Raw genomic sequence first — 20,747 nt, 5'->3', positions numbered from 1 at the left:
GGATGGAGTAATGAAGAAGACCATATGTGGCAAAACAGCGCTGCATTCTAGTCTTTGGAAAGCGTTACAACGAGCTAGGAAGTTTAAAGTTGACGCGGCTGAGAGAACACCAGAACGAAGAGAGAGGCAGAGTCTGGCTCTGTCTGTCACTTGTTCTTATGCCGGTCAGAACGCAGAGGACAAGCAGACCATCTGAGGCTGACACGAACGCCGCGAAGGAGAGGCGAACCGAAGGAAGCTTACCGCTTGCACGTCTCTAAAGTTAAAAAGACGTACAGCGGGACACCAGAGAAGCATCTTGCGAGTCGGTTTGGAACTGCCGCAGTAAACCTAGAAAAACGGAAAGGCGGTGGCGCAACCTGTAGTGGGTGGACCATTCGGTCCGACAACGGTGCCGAGACCACCTACCATAGCCTACAGCAAAGCCGCATCGATGAGTGTGTGGAGAGTACAAAAGACTGTGGTGGTGGCGTGACCTGTCGTGGGTGATCTGAGTAGTCCAACAACAGCGCTGACACCGCCAACAGTAATTGGCCGCCAAGAGAAGCAGGCAGCAGAAGTAGCGAGAAAGAAGAACCTAAAACAGAGAGAGTGAACCTGCGACCCCTGATGAAGCCGGTGAACAGTTCCCTGGTAGAATGTAACAGGAACAAGAACAAGTCTGGGATGGGCCCGGGAAGACTGGAGACTGTAAATCATGAAGTATATGATGCAGTGAATCACTTTGTAGTGCAATTCCCTGAACAGTTCCACAAGAGCATGGTGCTGGAGTGTCAAGAGTGGCTCGGGAGCATCTTTGTTGTGCCAGTGGGAACAGGATAAAGAGCATAAAGAAACCGAAGTGTGTTGAAACTTCATTGGAAGGAATTACAAGTTTTGTAAGAGTCTATAAAGGACTTTGGGGAACCAGCTGGGAGAAGGGAGCTATTCCCCTACCCCCACGAGGATACTGTAGAACTAATTTGCTTGTCGTGAAAAGCTTGGAACTTTAATGGAACTTTTTTTAGACTTTGTGTCTTTGGGACAATTTGCATGCAGTAGAAGGGCGTCATTCTCCTGGGTCACGATCAGAGCCCAAACTTTATTGTGAGTAAATGTGTCCTTACTTTGTTCCTTCCCTATTCCATTAAAATCAAAACAATTTACGAAGAGGTAGACTGGCTCATTGTTCAGCATAAGGAATATATGTAAACGGGACATTTATACATAAGCAAAGAGCTAAGCTTTGTATTATGATCTCGCAGACCTCCAGATAAGATTTTCAAGTTGGATTACATTTCTTCCTTTTTGTGAAGTTGGGAGTAAAAGTATTTTTTAGGGAGTACAAATTATTTCCTGTTCTCAACAATGGTATTTTGAGGTGTATAAAGCTATATTCCTGGTTCATTCCTTCATGCAACAGATCCCTCATCTAGGATATTCATATACCAGTGCAGCTGATGTTTGGAAACTTTTTGTCATCAGAGGGCGCAGTGCAGCACCGACCGACTCCTTTCGCGCCCTGCACTAGTCAAACAAGAAACACCTTATCCACAAGGGCACAGTGGCTATTATGTTTGTGCTCTCTTTGCCTGCTAGCGATCGAGGTGTGTTAATAAGCCACTTTCCACAAAATATCCTTCATTTCCATTCACCCAGCTTGAATCTTTGGTATCTAGGCAGAAGTGCAGGCTGAATATGTTTGTTATATTTTCCAAGATATCATTCACGCATGTCATAAAATTAGATCTCATTTAGAGGTCTATACTTAGATTATCTACCACCCTCTTTATGCCTTCTTGCAGAGTGATTTGAGGCAGGTCTGCATCAAAAGCCGCTATTTCATGCTAGTCTCCTCAATTCCCTGCATAGCTTTAAACTGCACAAATTCTCGATGCTCGTGTCTAAGGCTGCTAGGTTTTCCTTGACATGTTACTTTTGTGGAAATGTGTAGGCCACCAACATGTATATTATTCTCAGAACTATGATTGACTGAATTGTGACTTTTCCTTCTTTTTCTTTCTTGAAATCTGGTAAAGCCAAGTTTCTATACTCCTTGCAGTGGATGTGTGTTTTTTAGCTTAGGACATCAATGCAAAGAGATCATACTTCAGTGCAAAGAGATCATACAATTATATAAATGCATAACAAGCATTCAAAAACAGTACAATGAGCAAAGTATTCGTAATGGTGTAATATCTGGAGTGACGAGTAGCATACTAATGTACAGTTGCTTTTCTACTTTCATTGTAGATAGCGGCATGCCTTTACAAGAAGGCTCAGCATTACCTGAATAGTGCAGTACGAAAGGCTGAGGACGAAGTACAGTCTCATACTGTGGAAAATATTGATGTACCTGGCGTTGTAGAAGCCTACATGACATTAGCTGATTTCTGTGATAAACATCTTAGGAAAGAGGAAGAAAATGATGCAGCAGGTAAGTGAGTCTATTCTGTTGTATGTGAGAAAGTGGTTTTCCTGATGTAAGTATTATAATTGATTCAAAGCAAGTAACATAAATCACAATCCTAACATTATTGCTTTATCCCTGAAAAGAGAGCAACTGTTGAATTTGAGTTTGGGCATTTTTTTCTTATGTAATTTGTGCCAGCGCTGCGTGTGCTATTAGTGCTCCGTCTGTGTTGTTTTCCCTCCTCTTGCCCCACCCCTGATTGGCTAAATTCGTCTCCATTCGAACGGTGACCTTGTCCCTTGTTTCGCCACCTCCTGCAAGCCACTCTTGTTCCTCTGGCGCAGAGGTGAGGTCTTTCTACTCCCTTTGCTGTTGAATTTGAGTTTGGGTGTTTTTTTCTTATTTAATTTGTGCCGGCGCTGCGTGTGCTATTAGTGCTCCTTCCATATCATTTTCCCGCCCCCTCCCCTGATTGGGGCAGGTGTTCTACTTAGGGAGCCCTTGCATCTAAGGGGCCTCAAGGCAAGGGGTACCCCCAAGAGGCAGTCAAATGAGGTTTCTGCAGGTGTCAGTAGGGGAAGCAGACAACTACCCACTAACAATTACAACTGCCAACATTGCCAGCTAACTGCCAACTCCCTTTCACATATTCTACCTAAAAAAAACCTTTGCCACCTGCCCCCTCTGCACCACTACACCACACGCTCAGCAGAGGCAACAGTTAATCAGTGCTTGGCACCTTGTACCCGCCGGCAGTGGGAAACCCCCACATATTCCCCAATCAGCTGCCAATGAACTCCCTTGCTCCCACCTCGACTCATCTGGGTGGTTGCCAAGACATAATTCCACCCACGAACAGCAGAAGCAGCCTTGGGTAGCATCCACACTTGCAAAAAGTGGACCTGATAGCCATCAAGCAGCGTCAACGAACAAGGTAGGGACAACTGCTGGTAGTAATAACTACGCTAACGCTCACCCCATCCTAAACCACCACCTCCTGCAGTAATTACTGCAACCACTAAACATACACACCCAGGACACCCTCTAGAAAATCAAACCTAGTGTGAACGCAACTTACATGATTACATTGAAGTGTATATTGTATGGTGAAACCTAGGCCTTTCTCCCACTATCTAGGAATCTCAAATCTAGGTGTGTTTTTCTCATTGTCTGCCATTCTGTGAAACCTAGGCCTTTGTCCTACTATCTAGGAATCTGAAATCTAGGTGTGTTTTTCCTCATTGTCTGCCATTCTCTGAAACCTAGGCCTTTCTCCCACTATCTAGGGATCTCAAATCTAGGGGTGTTTTCTCATTGTCTGCCATTCTGTGAAACCTAGGCCTTCCCTTTTTCCAGGAGCACCCAGCCTCCTACTATCTAGGAATCTCAAATCTAAGTGTGTTTTCTCATTGTCTGCCATTTGTGAAATCTAGGACTTCCCTTTTCCAGAAATACCAAGCTAACCGCTGAAAGCAAGTAACTATAGCCAGGTCATTGCCCCAAGTTAACTAGGAATCCGTCGTCCACTTTCCATAACCAACAGACATACCAACTGCGCTACCCTCTTCCACCGCTTAACATCCCGCCAGTGCCCCGTTTAGACCGTCAACCCACAGAAAGAGGAACACCAGAACCCTAAACCACTACTTGGACAACCACCCATAAAGGCCACCCCGCTATCACAGCGCAAGAGGATAAGACTCGTCATCATTCAAACAAGGTGGGCAAGTGCCCCTGTAACCCGAACTCCGCCAAGGACCACAAAATGCCCCGATACAGAGTTGGATGCCGCCAAAGAGAATCAGAACAAGAAACAAACCAAACAGATCCACACCCACACCTTCCTCTAGTAGAAACCTTCAGGAATACAGAACGCACCCCTACAAACACTACAACCAACTGAACAAACATCATGAGAACTTGCAACCATTGCAGCACCTTGACGCTTCAACGTCACTGAGATGTCCAGGGACGCAGAGAACTCATTGCAATCCTGCAAAGAAAGAAGAGAGGACCCCAGAAGAGAAAGGAATGAAACCAACACCCTCACTCCTTATATCACAAAAACACAAGGGCTCCACCAGCAACCACATCAAAACATAGAAGATGGAGAAGCAGAAGAATTCATTAACCCAAAAATCAATCTAACAGACCGCTTCAATGACGAGGCAGACTCCACGGACGACCAATCAATTTGCGATAACAAGACAGAAGCACTCCAACTTAACAACCGCAAGACAAAACAAGGATTAAAAAATAAACCTAACCTTGTCAAAAAGATCCATTGCTACCTAATCAACGCTAGATCCATTTCCAAACATGCCACAGAGATTTACGACCTCCTGGGTGACGTAGGGATCAACATTCTATTTATAACCGAAACATGGCTAGGCGACAAATTACAAAATCACACTCTCACTCTCCTTAACTGCCTCTTAAAACTTCAAGTGCTCACAAGCAAACCGGAAAAACCAAAGAGGAGGAGGACTGGCGATAGCATACAAGGAACACCTGAAAAGTAAAACGGGTGAACCACTAAGCATCAAAAATTGCGAATCCCTAATCCTTCGCCTACCAACAAACCCCAAAACAAACCTCAAATTCATTCTGGTATACTGACCACTGACATACGATGCAACCTTCTTGGACGCCTTCTCTGAAGCCATCACCAACCTAGCCATCGAGCAGGAACACCTGATAAGCCTGAGAGATTTCAAAATCTGGTTTGATGAAGAAACCGCTAACGCACAAAAATCACTAACCAAACAACTGAAGACAATGAAACTAAATCAGCTAGTCAAAGGAGCAACTTGCGCAGTGAGACAGAACACTAGACGCAATCTCGCAATCTTAGCCAACAAAAACCTCATTACCACGGCACCACCAATACAGATCCTCTGGAGCGACCACCTCATCATCCTCTTCATGATCTTGTTACCTACAACAGTCAAACAAACCTACCAACTGCCAACTGAAAAGAAACTGGAGGACCATTAAAGCTACCGACTTAGTAGAACTGGAAATCAACAATCCACCAGCAACGACCCTGGATGAAGCTGACCTCGACAAAAAAACAGAACTACTTCACATCGCCGAACAATCGACAAGATGTCCAAGGAAAAACCTTTCACCTCATTGCACAAAAGAGCAACAGCAAAATGGTTTAACCCGCTACTCAGTGCCATGAAATGGAAACATGGGAAGCTTGAACTAGAATAGAGGGAAAAAAATAACCAGGTGAAGAAATTACAATTCCAACAACAAATCTGCTCATACAGGAAATCTATAAGGCCAAAAAGAAATACGACGACAACAGAATCACCAAAACCGCCAACAACCAAAAGGAATATTTTAACATCATCAACGAAATGAGAAACCCCCTTGGATGCAACACATCGATACCCTCACTGAAACTATGCAGCGACCTTGCAGACCACTTCAAAAGCAAAATTGGCACCATCCACCAGATCACACAAAGCAGACCAATCAACCACAACCTGCAACCCACTGTGCCATCCGAAGGATCGTCAGAACAAGCTCTGAAGCTTCCCCCAAACATCAGTTGAGACATTCATCAAGCTGATAAGAAATGGCAACAAAGCAGGCTCCCCCATGGAATCCTGCCCCCAGACATACACAAATCAATCCTCACACAAAGAACACCCATGGAATACTACAGAAACCTTTTCAACCAATCACTTTCAACAGGGAAAGTACAGAGATCATTCAAATCGGCATACATCAAGCCGCTCAAGGACACAGCAGGCAATGTGGAGGACCTCCCCAACTACAGACCCATCTCCAACATCCCCTACCCAGCAAAAATTTGAAACCGACGTCTATTGAATAACACCAATAATTCATAGAAAAACTGGACCAGGCCCAAGTAGGCTTCAGACCGATGAGCGGAGCGGACACGGCATTGCTTTCAATCTGGGACGATCTAAAGGCTAATGCAGACTCAGACAAAATCACAGTTCTAATACTTCTGGATCTCTCTGCAGCATTTGACACAGTCAACCATGACATTCTCATCGGGAGATTGGCAGAAATAGGAATCACCGACCTAGCCTTACCTATCTAAGGAAGGCATGGTATAAAACAGTAAGACAGACATAAGTGAACACAGTTCAAAGGTGTTTATTGAACTTCAGTTGCGTTTGAAAAATGCCTATCTAATCCTAAATCTAAAGATGGGAGCAAGCTACGACTATCAAATAATAATAACGCAGTCCTAGTGGTGTCTTGTCAAAATAAAAAGGGCCTATACTAATAAACCTATTGCCAATCCTTACCTCTAAATACAAATAGTGTGGGAAACAATGTTAATGTAAAAGAAAAGTATTAAAGAAATGATGAGTCAGGATATTCAAGCCATTGGTTTCACTTCTGCATGTTTTCAGCACGGGACAAGGCGGCACACTCAAGCTCAGCATAGTCTCTGGCTTCTCTAGCACTAGGATGCAGTTCAAGACTTGAACATCAGGGCCTTCTGTGCCAAAGTCTCTTTGCCATTCAACATGACAAACATCAAAAGTTCCTTTCTTTATAGAATTTCACATGTATACATTCTCAGGTGTTTTTCCGTTCACGCCGGGTTCCTCTCTGCCGGGCTCAGACCCACTTTAATACAAAACCTTCAATGTATCTCCCTCTGCCGGGCTTGGACCAAATTCATGTACTTTGCCAAACTTTCTCTATTTCTGTAACGCTCACCTGATTCCCGTAGAGGCGCCGGTCTTGACTGGGCGTATACCGTATCTTCAAAGGTGATGTGTAACACACGGCTGGCTCTTTGGGCTGGACCTCTGTGCACTGTATGTCTGACTCGAAGGGTAAGATGTCTGCAGATAGAAAATATGGGATTAAGGAACTGGGTTATTGAATGTCTCTCTCTTCTTCCCTTTCTCTTCTCCTGTAGAACCCCAAAGGTTAACGCTCTCACCTTAGGTAAGTGAACGCTGTGCTCTCCATCTGCCTCGGGGCAGGGTGCTGTAACCAGTTTCTTCACTGGATAAGGGGAGCAGGCCTCTTGACTTCAGAGGACTGCTGTCCGTCGTTTACTGCACGAACGGTAAGTTTCGAGTAATTCTAATGTCTTTAAAGTCTTTAGTAATGATGTCTCTTGTTTTGCAGGGTTCCGGCGAGGGCGGTGATGGGCTGAAGTGAGTTGAAGATAGAGCCCGTGTGATGAATAGAAGCGCCTGGAAGCACGTAAGTAAGCGCTTGTTGCCTGCTTCACGATGCGCTCTAACTGTCTTTTTATTTTGCAGGTACAAGTTCGGAGCGGCTGCAGGGTGCCGGAATACCCACTGGGTTAGATGTGGAAAGGAGTAATGGCACGTGAGTATTAAAGTTCCCCAATGTCTTTAAACGCACCTTGTTTTGTCTTTCAGATGCGGGATGCAGCGCCGAAGGCCTCCGGAGCGTGCGAAGAGTTGGTAAGGTTTTGTCTTTCAGATGCCGGAATGCAGTGTGAAGACCTCCGGAGCGCACGAAGAGTAGGTAAGCCTTTGTCTTTCAGATGCCGGAATGCAGCGCGAGGCGTTGGTGACAGCCAATGGACCAGGTAAGTGAAGAGCTGTCACTGAAGACCGTAATGCTAACCTGTTCTTTCTTGTCTTTATAGGTGTTGCTGAAGACTGGATTCAGGATGGTAAGCCTTTTTCCTTAGGCCCAGGATCAGATGCAGAAGTCACGATGAGCGTTCTGCTGCAGAGGATGCAGAATAACGCAAAGCAAGATTCATCCATCGGGTGTGGTTTAAATAGCCTCCTGTAGTGCTTAGGTGTCTCCTTCCACAGCCACGCCTAGGTAAGAAAAGAGTTTCTGCTTTCCAGAAGAGTTCCAGTGTTCTGAATCTAGGGAGTGGCTCCTGCCCCACCCAACAGGAAAAGTAGTTCCAAACAGAAGAGGATCAGAGGCTCAACTGGCAGGCAAGTAAGCAGCATGGTCTGCTGCAGGTAAGTCCACCCAAGCATTATGAGCCCGGCGCTTCCAGTGCTGGGACTGGGCATATTTATGAGCCTGGTGCCACTGGCGCAAGGACTGGGTCCAAAAGGTCCCAATTGGGACCGGTTGGCACTCGGAACCTGGGTTATGGATCTGCTTCCAAGGGAGTTGGGAAAACCCTGACCTTTTGGAAGCAGAGATCATGACAATTTCATCAAAATTGAAGACTTTGAATTGTGTACAGGATTTTGCTTGTCCCGTCGCAGGACCACTTAGATTCACATTTATTTGTTCTTTCACTCAGACCAAATGTATCTACTGTTATTACTTCTCAGCTGGATACCTTACAGAGACCTTCGATTGAGCACCCGCGCTGCGCCGGACCACTCCGTCAAAGGTATTGTAGCTTGCTTTAAAGTTCAATCACTCATCAGCAGTTTAGCTTCACTCGTGTGTCTTATCGCACGTGTTTTAGCAATATTCATTCCAGCACTCGCCAAACAATGTTGCTGCTTGCAACCTTGACTTCAGCACAGACTAGTCTCGTATCCGTCTCCCCAGTTCACAGGCTGTGTTGACGTCACTGATGCTGCTTGGTTCTTGCAGCCAAGAACAGTACGACGGCGGCTGCTCCCCGCCTTGATTACTGACGTGGGAGGGCCCCGGGTGTATCTGACACACAATGCATGATTCTTCAGCATTGTTACCTGGTCTTATGCTTTCTATTCTCAAGGTCTCAGGAAAGTAATGGTTCCTGGTTAAAAAGGTCAAGGGAATTTCCCTTGTAGCAATCCTCTTCGGGTTTGCCGTCTTTCCAGCTCTTGCTCAGTTGCCGTCTCAAAACTGCTGTTTCCTCGTGTGCTTTGCCTTGCTCAGAGTGTGCTCTCGTGCTCTGCCTTTTAACCATGTAGGGAAGTGTAATGGAAGTCAGGTGTGAGTGATTGTCGATAATTGTCTGACCTCGCATGACCATGGTGTTGGGACAAGACAGGTACACGGCTCGGTTGTTACTCTTTTCCTAATGAATCTTGGAGTCTTGATGGACAACGAGCTAAAACTTGAGCCACAAGTAAATGCTATAATCAAGAAATGTTTCTTCCTCCTGCGCATGGTTAAAAGGATCCTACCATTCCTCTCTTTCACCCACAAAACTCTCATCTCACTCATGTCCAGTGTAGACTACGCCAAAGGCCTATACCTAGGTAATGACTATTTACCCTTTTTGCATAGACTTGATTAAAGCACAGCAGCTAACGGGTTAAAGAAACTTCAGCGCATCCAAAAGGCTGCAGCCAGACTCCTGCTCAAACTACCATGAAGAGAACACGTTACGCCAGTGCTGAAAATGCTACACCAGGAATGCTAGGGAGGAACCCATGATCCCTAACCTAATCCTCCCTAATCGGAGGGTGGGGGGAGGACGCTAGTCCACAGAGGAAACCGTGGTAGGTAAGGACCCCCCACATGATGGGCAGGGAGGGACCATAATCCTCTAACCTAACCATCGCTAACGCAGGGCTGGGGAGACAGGCCTCCATCAACCATGTGCACATAACACTAGAGTAGTACAGTGGAAAACTGCCACCCTGCAACATGCCTTTTGGTAGAATCCACCAGTACAATAAGACATCAAGAACACTTCTCCCAGTTTCAAGAGAAGCAATAATGAGGGGGTAGGAGGTAAGTGTAAAATGAAACAACGGTAGGAAAAGTAAGAACAGATTCTCAAAACATGATTGCAACATGTCAGCTTGCATAGATGTACATACTCTCCATATATTAAACCCATTTCCTGGAAGGACCTTCCCACATGGATATCAGAAGCACAGCAGCAATTCAATGACCACCACAATTTATTAAAACACCTCCCAACAAGCCAAGATCAAAAAGCAGCATTTCAGTCCTCGTCATTGAATAGATTCAAGAAATGACTTTGCAGCACCCTACTGTGCAAAGTTGAATCTCTTCTTCCTAACATGAGGCGTGGCTGTGCAGCGAAGGAAGCTTTCAAATCTCCCTTGTGCATTTTGTTTTTGGAAAGTCCAGAAATAGTTCAATTGCAGTCGCTCGGAAATACAACTCTTTTCCTGTTAAACACATCTTGCATGAACCACTTTACTCTGATCAGGGGACATTAAACTGGGTTTCAATGGATTCCCATCTACGACAGACTCTAGCAATGGTTGTCTTCAAAAGCATTTTCAGCCACCAGGGGCCAGAGTGCAGCTCTGAGCCAGCACTGTTGCACGCTTAGGTCCGTTGGCCATATCGTCCCATGCGCTTGGTTCTTTTTTTTTTTTCAGCGCACGTAGTACACTTTGGGAATTCCACTTACTCTGCTACTTTACCTGCATCATGCCAAGTCCTACAGAGACCCTGCTCATACTGTGCGAGGCATCCGTCCATGTTGAACCCCTACAGGGTATATCTCTACTGCCTTGAGGAGAACCACAACACCGGGGATTACGGTTTCTGCAACTCTATGCACTGTCAGGCCTCAGAGGCATGCCACAAAGCTCTTAACCTACTACCACAAGGGTAGTAAGAGAACACCTTCTATGTCCTTGGGTGGCCGCGGTGGAAGAGCCTTTGAAGGAACTGTAACAAGGCTGGCCTTGTCAGGCAAGGGAGTGTACCTCTTAAAAGCAAAAATCAGGAGGTCCAGAAAGAAGCCCAAGAACTCAATTTTCCTCTCAATCCTCCCACCCTCCACCTCAATGCCTGCATGTTTCTTTGCAGATCACTGGACGCTCATGCCCTTCATCACACTGGTGCTTGCTAATGTTATGCCCAGATCGTTCAGTGCAGGGGCGCTGAAGGGACCTGGAAGATCTTCGGATTGCCATGGATGTTTGAGCTAGAGGGGAAGAGACAACAGCATGAATCCGCTGGAGAACCTGAAACAGAAGAGCTGCTACTCCCCTCTGGTTACGATGGGGGGTCGGCGAGAGGGGGAAGCTTTCTTGGCAGCGTGGCAGGCCATCACCACGTTACCAGACCGAGCAGACTGGCTTGTACAACGGCTCTGGGTGCCTCTAGACCACGATGGAACCAGAGGGTGGATGAACACACTCTCACCTGAAAGACTTAGCACGGGTCACCACGGGGTGGCATCCAGAACCCATGAGCATGGACAACAGGCCTTGCAAGCTGCAGTGTGCAGCAATTACCTGGAGCTGACAATGTGGGAAAGAGAGCACACAGTTAAAATATCCCCTAGCCCACCAGGGACAAAATGGGGTATAGGATCCATCCTCCCCAACCAGACTTACCCAGAAACACCACAGGGAAGGGACACAAACCACAAACATAAACTTTGATTCCCCCTCGCTGCCATCAACAATACGCGGTTGGACTGCAGGGAAAAAGTAGGCAGGCTCTTCTTATGCATTTTGTCCATGTGTACCCTCTCTGGGAGGGGACTACAGGGCCTGGTTGGTCACTGGAATTTAGCCAATCCTCAGAAGAGGGGGCATATTTAAGAAAGGAACAGGATTCATGAATTGTGTAATGTGCGGGTCAAATCAAAGGAGGAGAGGAAGGGAGAGATCAGTAATCTGTGCACAAGATTTGTGAATCAAGTGAGATACTACCTTAGGAATGAAGGTGGTTCTCCCGTTTGTGTGTGTGATGATTGTGTAATAAAGGAGTGAGTGTAAAGTGATTGGAACTGGCTGACAGGAGGGTGTTTGTGTAGTTTGGAGGATGGAGTCACAGGCGGAAGAAAGTAATAGTAGGACGAGAAGAGTACTGTGATGAATCCTATGGATCCCTCACTGAATCCTTGCCTGCATTCTCCTCCCAGGTGGCCAGGGAAAGGCAAACGCTTCCTGATCCTGACCTTGAGGGTGGTGCTCTGCGGCGGGATCACCTGGGAGGAGAAAAGGTTCAGGGAGGTGAGAGGAATCCAGGGGATGAGCCACGCTATTAACCTCCTTGTGAAGGAGACATGTTTCCACTCCCACAGTGCATCATGGCTTGTTGCCACCATGACACTTCTGTTGCACGAGTTAATAATGTTAGTGTGGGTGGAATTAGTCAGAATCCCTGTATGAATAAAACAGACAGATAATATCAAAAAACAATCTTGTCTGCTATAATCTCATTCATTTAGATGTCAGTAAGCTCAATTCCACAGTAAATTGCAAAAATGTTTATTCATACTTCGACATCTATCCGTGGATAGACACAAAGTTGCTATATATGAAACTTAAATGACCACCAACATACAAATACAATACGTGAAATGTTCATTCCTTCATAACTGAACTCATACTCTTTCATTTACATGCATACCTAAGACCAATCTTGTGTCTGGTCCACACACATCACCAAAAAAGCATAAAGCTGTGGTGTCATAAGGAAGGACACACACAGTAACAAAGAATATCCAAATCGGAATACTATCCTAATTGGAATTTTGTACAAAAACAGTAGAAAACCATGAGAAACACCTGCAATTCACTGACCAGATATGATTCTTAGTCCAGTTCTTCATATAGTGCAATCTATTTCCTAGTAACTTTCAAACATGCCTATACGACAGAGCAAAGCTGCCACTTTTTAGCTGACAGTTAATGCTGTATTCTCTTTTGTTGGCATAGCTGGTTACAGAATGGCCTACTTGAGTTTCGGCTGGAGTGGATCAATCTATTCTGATGAGCCAGCCTTCTTTAGGGCCAAATTTACTGCTAATGTGGTAGATGTTAAAAATCAGGGGAGGTCAAAATCGAGGGGCAGACCTCGTACTGTCACTAGCAGACCAAACGCTGGCAGGTGGCCGGGTCAGAAGCTTCCTATGTGTCACGAGGAATCTCTCAAGTTGTGTCATGACTTTTCTTCCCGGTCCAGGCGTGCAATATGCAGCTAGGTGCGTCGTCCTACATTCAGCACTGTCCAAATTGTTGAATGGACCTGATGCCGATAGCCCTATTTGCTAGGTAATACTGCTCGTGTCGCAAGAGTGGTAGTAGTCGTCACTGCTGTATCACCGTAGTTGGACCGCTGGAGACCACTAGACTGGCAGCTGAGCGAAAAGAGTCAGACACGTATCTAGCCATGGGCCTCCCGCTATTGAATATTGACTATTTAAGTAAGCAGGCCCCTTGTGGCGCTGGACAGTACCGGGGGAAATTCTGAGGGACCCAACTATAAGGGAAGCCCTAGAAAACAAGATCAGGGACTAACTTGAACTGAACACAGCAGCTGACACGGGAAAACACCCCATGGGACGCGTTTGAATCTACGCTGAGGGAGGAGCTCATTGTGGGAAAAGGCAGCAAGAGACAGGCACCTGCAGGCACGAGAGACACAGCTGGAGGCTGTAAGGAACTCATGGTGGCAACAGTAAAGACAGACGCAAGTGATCACAGTTCAAGCGTGTTTATTGAACAATAAAAACAGGTTGGAAAAATGCCTATACTGAACCTAAATCTAAGACGAGGGCAAGTGTGGACCATCAAATGAAAAATAACGCAGTCCTAGTGGCGTTGTGTCAAAATAAAAGGGCCTATTGCCAATTCCTTACAACTAATTACAAAAAGAGTGTGGGATAAGGGTTCAATAAAGAAAGAAGTGTTCACAAATAATAAGTCGGGATGTGTTTGTCAGGGGTCTCCCTTCCCCACATTTTCAGCAAGGTGGGATTCCGGAGCACAACACACACTCGATCCTTCTCCGCATGAGTTAACAGTCCTGTTTCTATTATCAGGTTCCTCGATGGTTCAGCCTCCTTTCAATAAAAGTCTCTTTCCTGGGGGCGTGGCTTGGCGCCATGACAGTCGGTCTGGCTCTGTAAGAGCTCTCGGCCGTGTCCACTCGCCCCACAAAATATGCCCCGGTGAAAGTGACCAGCGAGCAGAGTTTTATGTCGATTCCGATTGCGGGTGGGTTCCTGCACGTGATGGTGTAGCCTCGGGAATCGCCTGAGTCTCATGGTTTAGGCAAAGTTCCCCCTGGAAGGGAGCCGCAGTGACCACCACGCACCTAAAATGACAGGCGCACCGCCGATGGACCTGCCCTGTAGAAGCGTCTGCCCGGAGGCCAGCTGAGGGCTAAACGAAGCCAACCCTGCAGCCTTGGGCCCCGTCAAGCCCCACACCTTACCAGTCGCCAGTGTCCACACTCAATGGAGCCTGCACCTACATAGGCGCTGGAAACCCACGCCTGCGTCCAAGCCAGTGCTAGGCTCCCCTGGCAGAGCCGATCCGCCTGCAGCAGCCCTCTTACCAGCTGATGGCAACCATCCGCCTTGCCCCTGCGGCGCGGGATCTAGACAGGCTCTGCGCCGATTGCCTCTGGGGGCGGAAAAGGAGAGAAGGCATCGGAAGGGCTCCTGCTCCCACTCCACTGGCACCCACACCACCCGAGACGTGTCAGAGGTCCTCCTAGCAGCCCATCCACCAACTGACCTGCCATTCCAGTAGCCGGAGGGGGAGACGGCCACCGCACCCAGCACCTTGAGAAGGATCTGGTGCATGGCAGGCTCTGAACGGTACGGGGAGGGGGAAGGCCGCAACGAAGCTCCCTCCAGCACTAATGGTCATCCCTCCCCCCCCCCCATCCGCCCTCCTCCGGCTGCAACCTTGGTCGGCCTGGGGCCTGGTCGGAAAGGCTTCCCCGGGTCCCAGCCCCCGGGCCGAACTTGCCAAGCCAGGGCCTGCGGAGCCCCTGTTTTCACACAGCACCGAAGCCTTGGCCTAAGGTAGGGCAGCGCCTACGACACCCACAACTGATCCCCCGCCTGTGCTGGGGGCTCGGACTGCTCCTTCTTCAGCCATAATTAGACCTGAGATCCCCCTCATCCTACAAACTGCAGCAACCCAGGGTCATTCCCCTGCTACAAAAGCCATCCCTACAGGCCATACTGGACCACCCACCGAGGGTTGGGTAGTGGGGACAGGCAGCCTCTTCTCCTCCCCCCTCTTCTTAGGTGGGCTTCCCTGGAGGTCGGCACCCAAGGGCCTTAACAGCAGGCCTCGGGGCAGGGCCTGGGTAGCCCCATTGGTGTTGGGAGACCACTTCAGCAAGCGACTTCGGCCCCCCCATTGGAGTCGCGGCCCCGGCCCAGGAGGGTCAGGGGCCCCGTCCACTTCCCCTGGCCCCCACCGCTCAGAGGACACTGTCAAGCCCCGGGACTCTGCATCTATTAAGCCATAGCAGCGGCCATCCCCTTCATCTGGATCCTGGAGCGGCCATACTTTGCAAAGGCCATGTCCTGTGCCCCTGGCGCGGGTGAGCAGGGGTGGCCACAGCCTAGGTGGGCAGCCGCAGGGGGAGCCCACCTCTTAATCGCACAGCCCGGCGCCCCTCGACGTAGGAACAGCTTGGGGCCGCCCAGCCTTGGGCCCAATCCCGGGTGCCGAATCAACCCTGCAATCCAGTATGTCCAGAAACCCCAGGCCCTCGAAACAGGCCTACATTGCCGCTCTACTCTAGGCGACCATGACAGAGAAACCCAAACGTGAAGAGCGCAATGAGGAACCTAGCTTGGGGGTACACACCGAACCCAGCCCCGAGCAAACAGCGCAGGGAGTCACAAAAGGGGACTTACAAGACCTCCTCACGGCAATCACCAAGGAATACCAAAAAGGGACAGAGGAACTCAAAAGCAAGATTTCTACCCTAGACAAGCGGGTGGAGGTAATCAAATCTAGAACTGAGGAAATAGAAACTACCCTGTTCGAGCAGAAATTGCAGAGGGGGCGGATAGAATTGCAGCACTGGAGGCCAGGTGCGAGGCCCTCGAACTCAGGCAGGAGGACGCCGAGAACAGATCCAGGCGCAACAACATCCGCCTGCGGGGAGTCTCCACCACAGTCCCTGACGAGGAGCTGGGGGCCTACGTTAATGACCTCCTGCGCTTTATCCTAACTCTTCCAGATGGGGCCTCTCTGAAACTTGACAGAGTGTACAGAGCTAGGGCTAGGCAAAGCAACGCCTCTCCTCCAGATGTCTTATTAAGGGTGCACTTCTACAAAATCAAAGAATAGATTATGCACCAGGCCAGAAGTTCACCCTGCATACTCTTCCGGGACCCTACCGAAGAGGAAAGCCTTGAAACCACTGAGTGGTTCAGCGAAAGGAAGGTCACATATTGTTGGGGATTCCCCACTTCCATATCCTTCACATGGCAAGGCAAACGCTGACACAACCTCTCTCCCATAGAAGCGGCGTGCTTCATGAACCCCGAGGAGGGGCCAGACGAGGCCGAATAACCCTCCCGGGATTTGGGGAGGGCGGGGGACAGCGGGAGCCCCTAAGGTCCTGGACCCGCGTTGAGAGGCGACGCAGACTGCATGGCCCCCCGCTGCTAAAAACAAGAAAAACAACAATGTCTGAGCTAGAGGGCCACTCTCTAGGCACTGCAATCCTCTGTTCCTATCTGTCTCTGGGAACCCTGGCTTCCATGCTGGCCAGAGGCCCCCACAAAGGCTTCAAGATGGTCTCAGACTCTGCGATGGTCCCTGCCCCCCCCCGAAAGACCCGCCCAGTACGGGGCGCACACGAACAGGGCATCCGGAGACTCCCGGGAAGTCCTATGTCGATAGCAGCTCCCTGATGGCCTAGTAAGATGGAACGACCCGAGCCGCAATCCTGCTCAGTTTCACTGGTTACACATGAGGCACTGTTGCCTCTCGGTGACTTGGCGCGATGGACTCGTCGCCTGCCTCGTTGGCTGAAGGCTGGTCCGGAAGTTTTCTCAGTTATTGGGGGGAGGGTTGTTTGGGGAGGAGGGGGGGAGTTTAGGGAGGGGGGACCATCACAGAAGAAAGGCAAACAAGACAAGAGGGACATAACGGAAGGCACCATTTCAGAGGAGCACCAGATGAGGTCCCCGGATTAAGATGTAACAACCTGGAACGTCCAAGGCTTGAATGCCCCCAGAAAGCGGAAGGTTTTAGAACACAGATTAGCCCGGCTTGGATCGGATGTCGTCTGCCTCCAAGAAACTCCACATTTCCGAGGCTATCCAAGATGCTTCTTTGCCTCTGCAAAGCAAAAGAAAAGGGTGGTCGCTATTCTAATCAGCAGCAACCTGCCTCTGACCCAGGTCACAACCAAGAAGGATCCAGAGGGCTGATACCTGCTGCTCAGGGACTTCCTGGTGGAACTGCCAATAACCCTACTTGCAATCTACAGCCCCAACAAGGATCAAGGCCCCCTTCCTCCGCAGGCTCCTGCCAGTCATAGCCTCCTTCGCCAGGGGCCACCTGTTGATTGGGGGCGACTTTAACCACCCTCCAGACCCGAATCTGGACTAAACACTCTCTCCATCAAGGGAGGATTTCCTTCAAGCCCTAGCCATGGCCGAATTCCTGAGGGAAACAGAAACCATAGATATATGGAGACTACTCAACCAAGTTGCAAGGGACTACACATTTTTCTCGCATGTCCACAGAGGGTACTCAAGGATTGACCTGGTGTTAGCCTCTTGCTCTCTGGCCCCCTGTGTGGAAGAAATCCAAATAGGGCATATCACCATCTCGGACAATGCGCCTATTACTCTGAGCCCACGAGCAGAGGGGCTAGTGAAGCCGCTCTAAAGACCATGAAAACTCCAAAATCAAATCCTATCGGATATAGCCATCAGCACAGAACTCGCGGAAACGCTCACAAACTACCTTAAGCAGAACTCCATCCAAGGCAGTCCCAGGCGACCGGCTGGGATGCATTGAAGCCAGTTGTACGAGGGCTGGTATTGGATGCTACAGCAAGATTCCGCCAGCTAAACCAGCTGCACAAAACCAACCTGGAGAAGAGGGTCACGGAGTTGGAGAGCAGTTTCAAAAAGCGCCCAGCCAAAGCCATCGGTCGAGACCTCAAAAGAGCAAATGCAGAGCTGGAGATGCACCAGGCAGACCGGTTGGCCAGAGCTCTGACCTATACCAAACAATTCTACTACCTTAAGAGCAATAAAGCAAACCCCCAGAAAAATACAACCCCAGGAACAGACGGCTTCTCAACCAACTTTTATAAGAAGTTTGCACACGTTTTGGCGCCGCAACTGGCCAACCTGTTCAACTCATTCCTGGTGACGGGTTCGATCAGGGCATCCAGGGAGGAGTCCACCACGGTCCTCATCCCGAAGCCAGGCAAAGACCGGGCACAATGCTCGTCGTACAGACCCATCACGCTGCTGAATAATGACGCCAAGTTATTTGCAAAAATCCTGGCTAACAGGCGGGCCCCCATCCTCCCAGACATCCTCCACCCGGATCTGATGTGTTTCATCCCGGGCCACAACACCCAGGACAACATCCGAAGAACCATTAACATCATTGAGACTACGAACAGGATGGGCTCCGCCCTAGTGGTCCTTTTCGTTGGACGCACACAAAGCATTTGACATGTTGGACTGGGGCTATGTAAGGGAAACGCTTCTTCTGTCTGGCACCATAAAATGACAAGCACCTTCATTTCTTAGCAGAGGTGCCATACGTGTAATTATACAGCAGACAGTATTGGCACTTTTCAACAATGCTGCAACACTTTTATTGGAAATGATGCACGTTTCAGCCCTACCTAGGCAAGACTGCACAGTACCATAGCAAGTAGGATAGCCCTGCTCAAAAATACTGTTACTGTACCTTTAAAGGTATTGCAGCAATGCTGAGAAATGCCAAACTGCCCAATTAAATGTGCTGCAACTCTGATGAAAAATGCTGGTGCTGCCCCCTTGGATACATTGCCGATATACCCAGACTTGACATCAGTATCTCAACACATGTATGGGAGTTCTAAGTGCCCGTAGTCTCTCAATAAAAGTATTGCAGCTCTGCAATGCTATGCTGCGAAGTGCGTTTACTGTCCCATTTAATACACTGCAGCTCTGCTGACAAATGCTGGTGCAGCCCCATTATAAACCCTGCAGCCCAACCCAGACACGATTGCACTGTACAATCACAAGTATGACAGCCCTGTTGAGAAAATATTTTTCTGTACTATTAAATGTATTGCAGCAATGCTCAAATGTGGTGCTTCTGCCCCGTTAAACACACTGAAGCCCTTCTGAGAACTCGTGGTGCAGCTCCAGTATTGCAGCTCTACCCAGACGTTAAAGTACATTCACATCCCAATTATGACATCCCTGCTCAGAAGTGCTGGTATTCTCACATTAAAATTACTGCAGCTATGCTGTGTAGTTCAATGCACTACAGCACTGCTAAAGACATGTTGCTGCTGCCCCATTATATTGGCTGCAGCCGTACTCCAAAGTGATGGTACTGTCCAAGTGAATGTATTGCAGCCCTGCTGAGAAGTGCTGTTACTGTCACATTAGGGCACTGTAACCCTGCACTGGGGTGCTGCTGCTGGCCCATTGTGAAAGTATTGCTACTCTTAAACACCTGTCAAGCTCAGTATACATTATTCTGTAAACCCCTTCCGTTAGCCAAATTTGCCATAAATTCTCATATTTTAGTTTCATCTCACCAAGGCAGTTATTATTTAATCGTTGCATTTTGCCTAAAATATGTTTTCCTGTTTTTACTAAGCTAGTCCGCTATATAATAAGTGCTGACAGTCATTTTTGTTTCAAAGTGCTGTACGTTTGTTTCGCAGCAGGGCCGAGTGTGTGAGAGGTGCCATTTGAGTGCTGTGTATTCTGAATTCTAGGATTTGGTGCACCATGGGTAGGTATGGGTCTTTTCAATGTGCCGTGGCGATCTGTCTCTCTACTCACGAAAAGCCACATTTTAACATTTTCCTTAGAGTTTGAGTGGTTATTTTGCATGTTTAAATCCACTTTCACTGTGAAGGTTTTCCCACATAAAATGTTTGGCGACTGTCAACTGAGAGCTAGATGCACAGTTAACATGAGAGTTCTTAGCCGATTACTGCATCCACCTCAGTCTATGTATGGGGTCCATTTACAGAGCAAGCTGTCCGCACTATCTTTCAGCACTGATGCAGGTTCTGAAAGCACAGTCACTCCTGCACTGAGTGATGTTAGGTGGATAATCATATACATTATTCGGTCTGTGCAGCCTCCCCTTCTCTTCTACCCGTTTTTCCCCTCCTCTTGAGAGGAACGCATGGTGGCATCAGTAAAGCCAGACACAAGTGATCACAGTTCAAGGGTGTTTATTAATCTGTATGCAGGTTGGGAAAAACCCCTAACTTTCACGGTCCATGCCCCTGACCCCCTCAGGTATAATAGCCCCCTGGCAGCAATGGGGCTAAATCCCTTCACACTGTCCCAAGGGCCTTAAAACTCCATCAGAAACATACATGGAGTCAGTCCTTGCTCCTTTGGCGCCAGGCTCATTATCAGGAATAAAGCAATACCAGTTTTGGACATTAATCCAACATAGAGGCTTATTACACAGCTCAGTTCTTTAGAACCAAGCCATTCGGGCTAGTGTTTTGGGTGTTGCTGGGCCTGGAACTGCTTTACCTGGGC

The 20,747-nt window shown here is 48.2% G+C and overlaps 1 protein-coding gene across 1 annotated transcript in view; it reads left to right on the top strand.

Moving 5' to 3' along the window:
- Positions 1 to 20,747, top strand: part of PRKDC (protein kinase, DNA-activated, catalytic subunit) — a 3,362,625-nt gene that overhangs the window by 2,719,845 nt on the left and 622,033 nt on the right. Inside the window, exon 72 of the mRNA XM_069621025.1 lies at positions 2,233 to 2,416. Within this exon, the coding sequence (XP_069477126.1) occupies positions 2,233 to 2,416 (184 nt within the window). The remainder of the gene's footprint in view (positions 1 to 2,232; positions 2,417 to 20,747) is intronic.

This window comes from Ambystoma mexicanum, chromosome 5q, assembly GCF_040938575.1.
Source record: "Ambystoma mexicanum isolate Mex_15411 chromosome 5q, UKY_AmexF1_1, whole genome shotgun sequence".
In the NCBI taxonomy this organism is placed as follows: domain Eukaryota; kingdom Metazoa; phylum Chordata; class Amphibia; order Caudata; family Ambystomatidae; genus Ambystoma; species Ambystoma mexicanum.
Note: the sequence above shows the minus strand (reverse complement) of the source record. Positions and strands in the feature narration are given on the sequence as shown.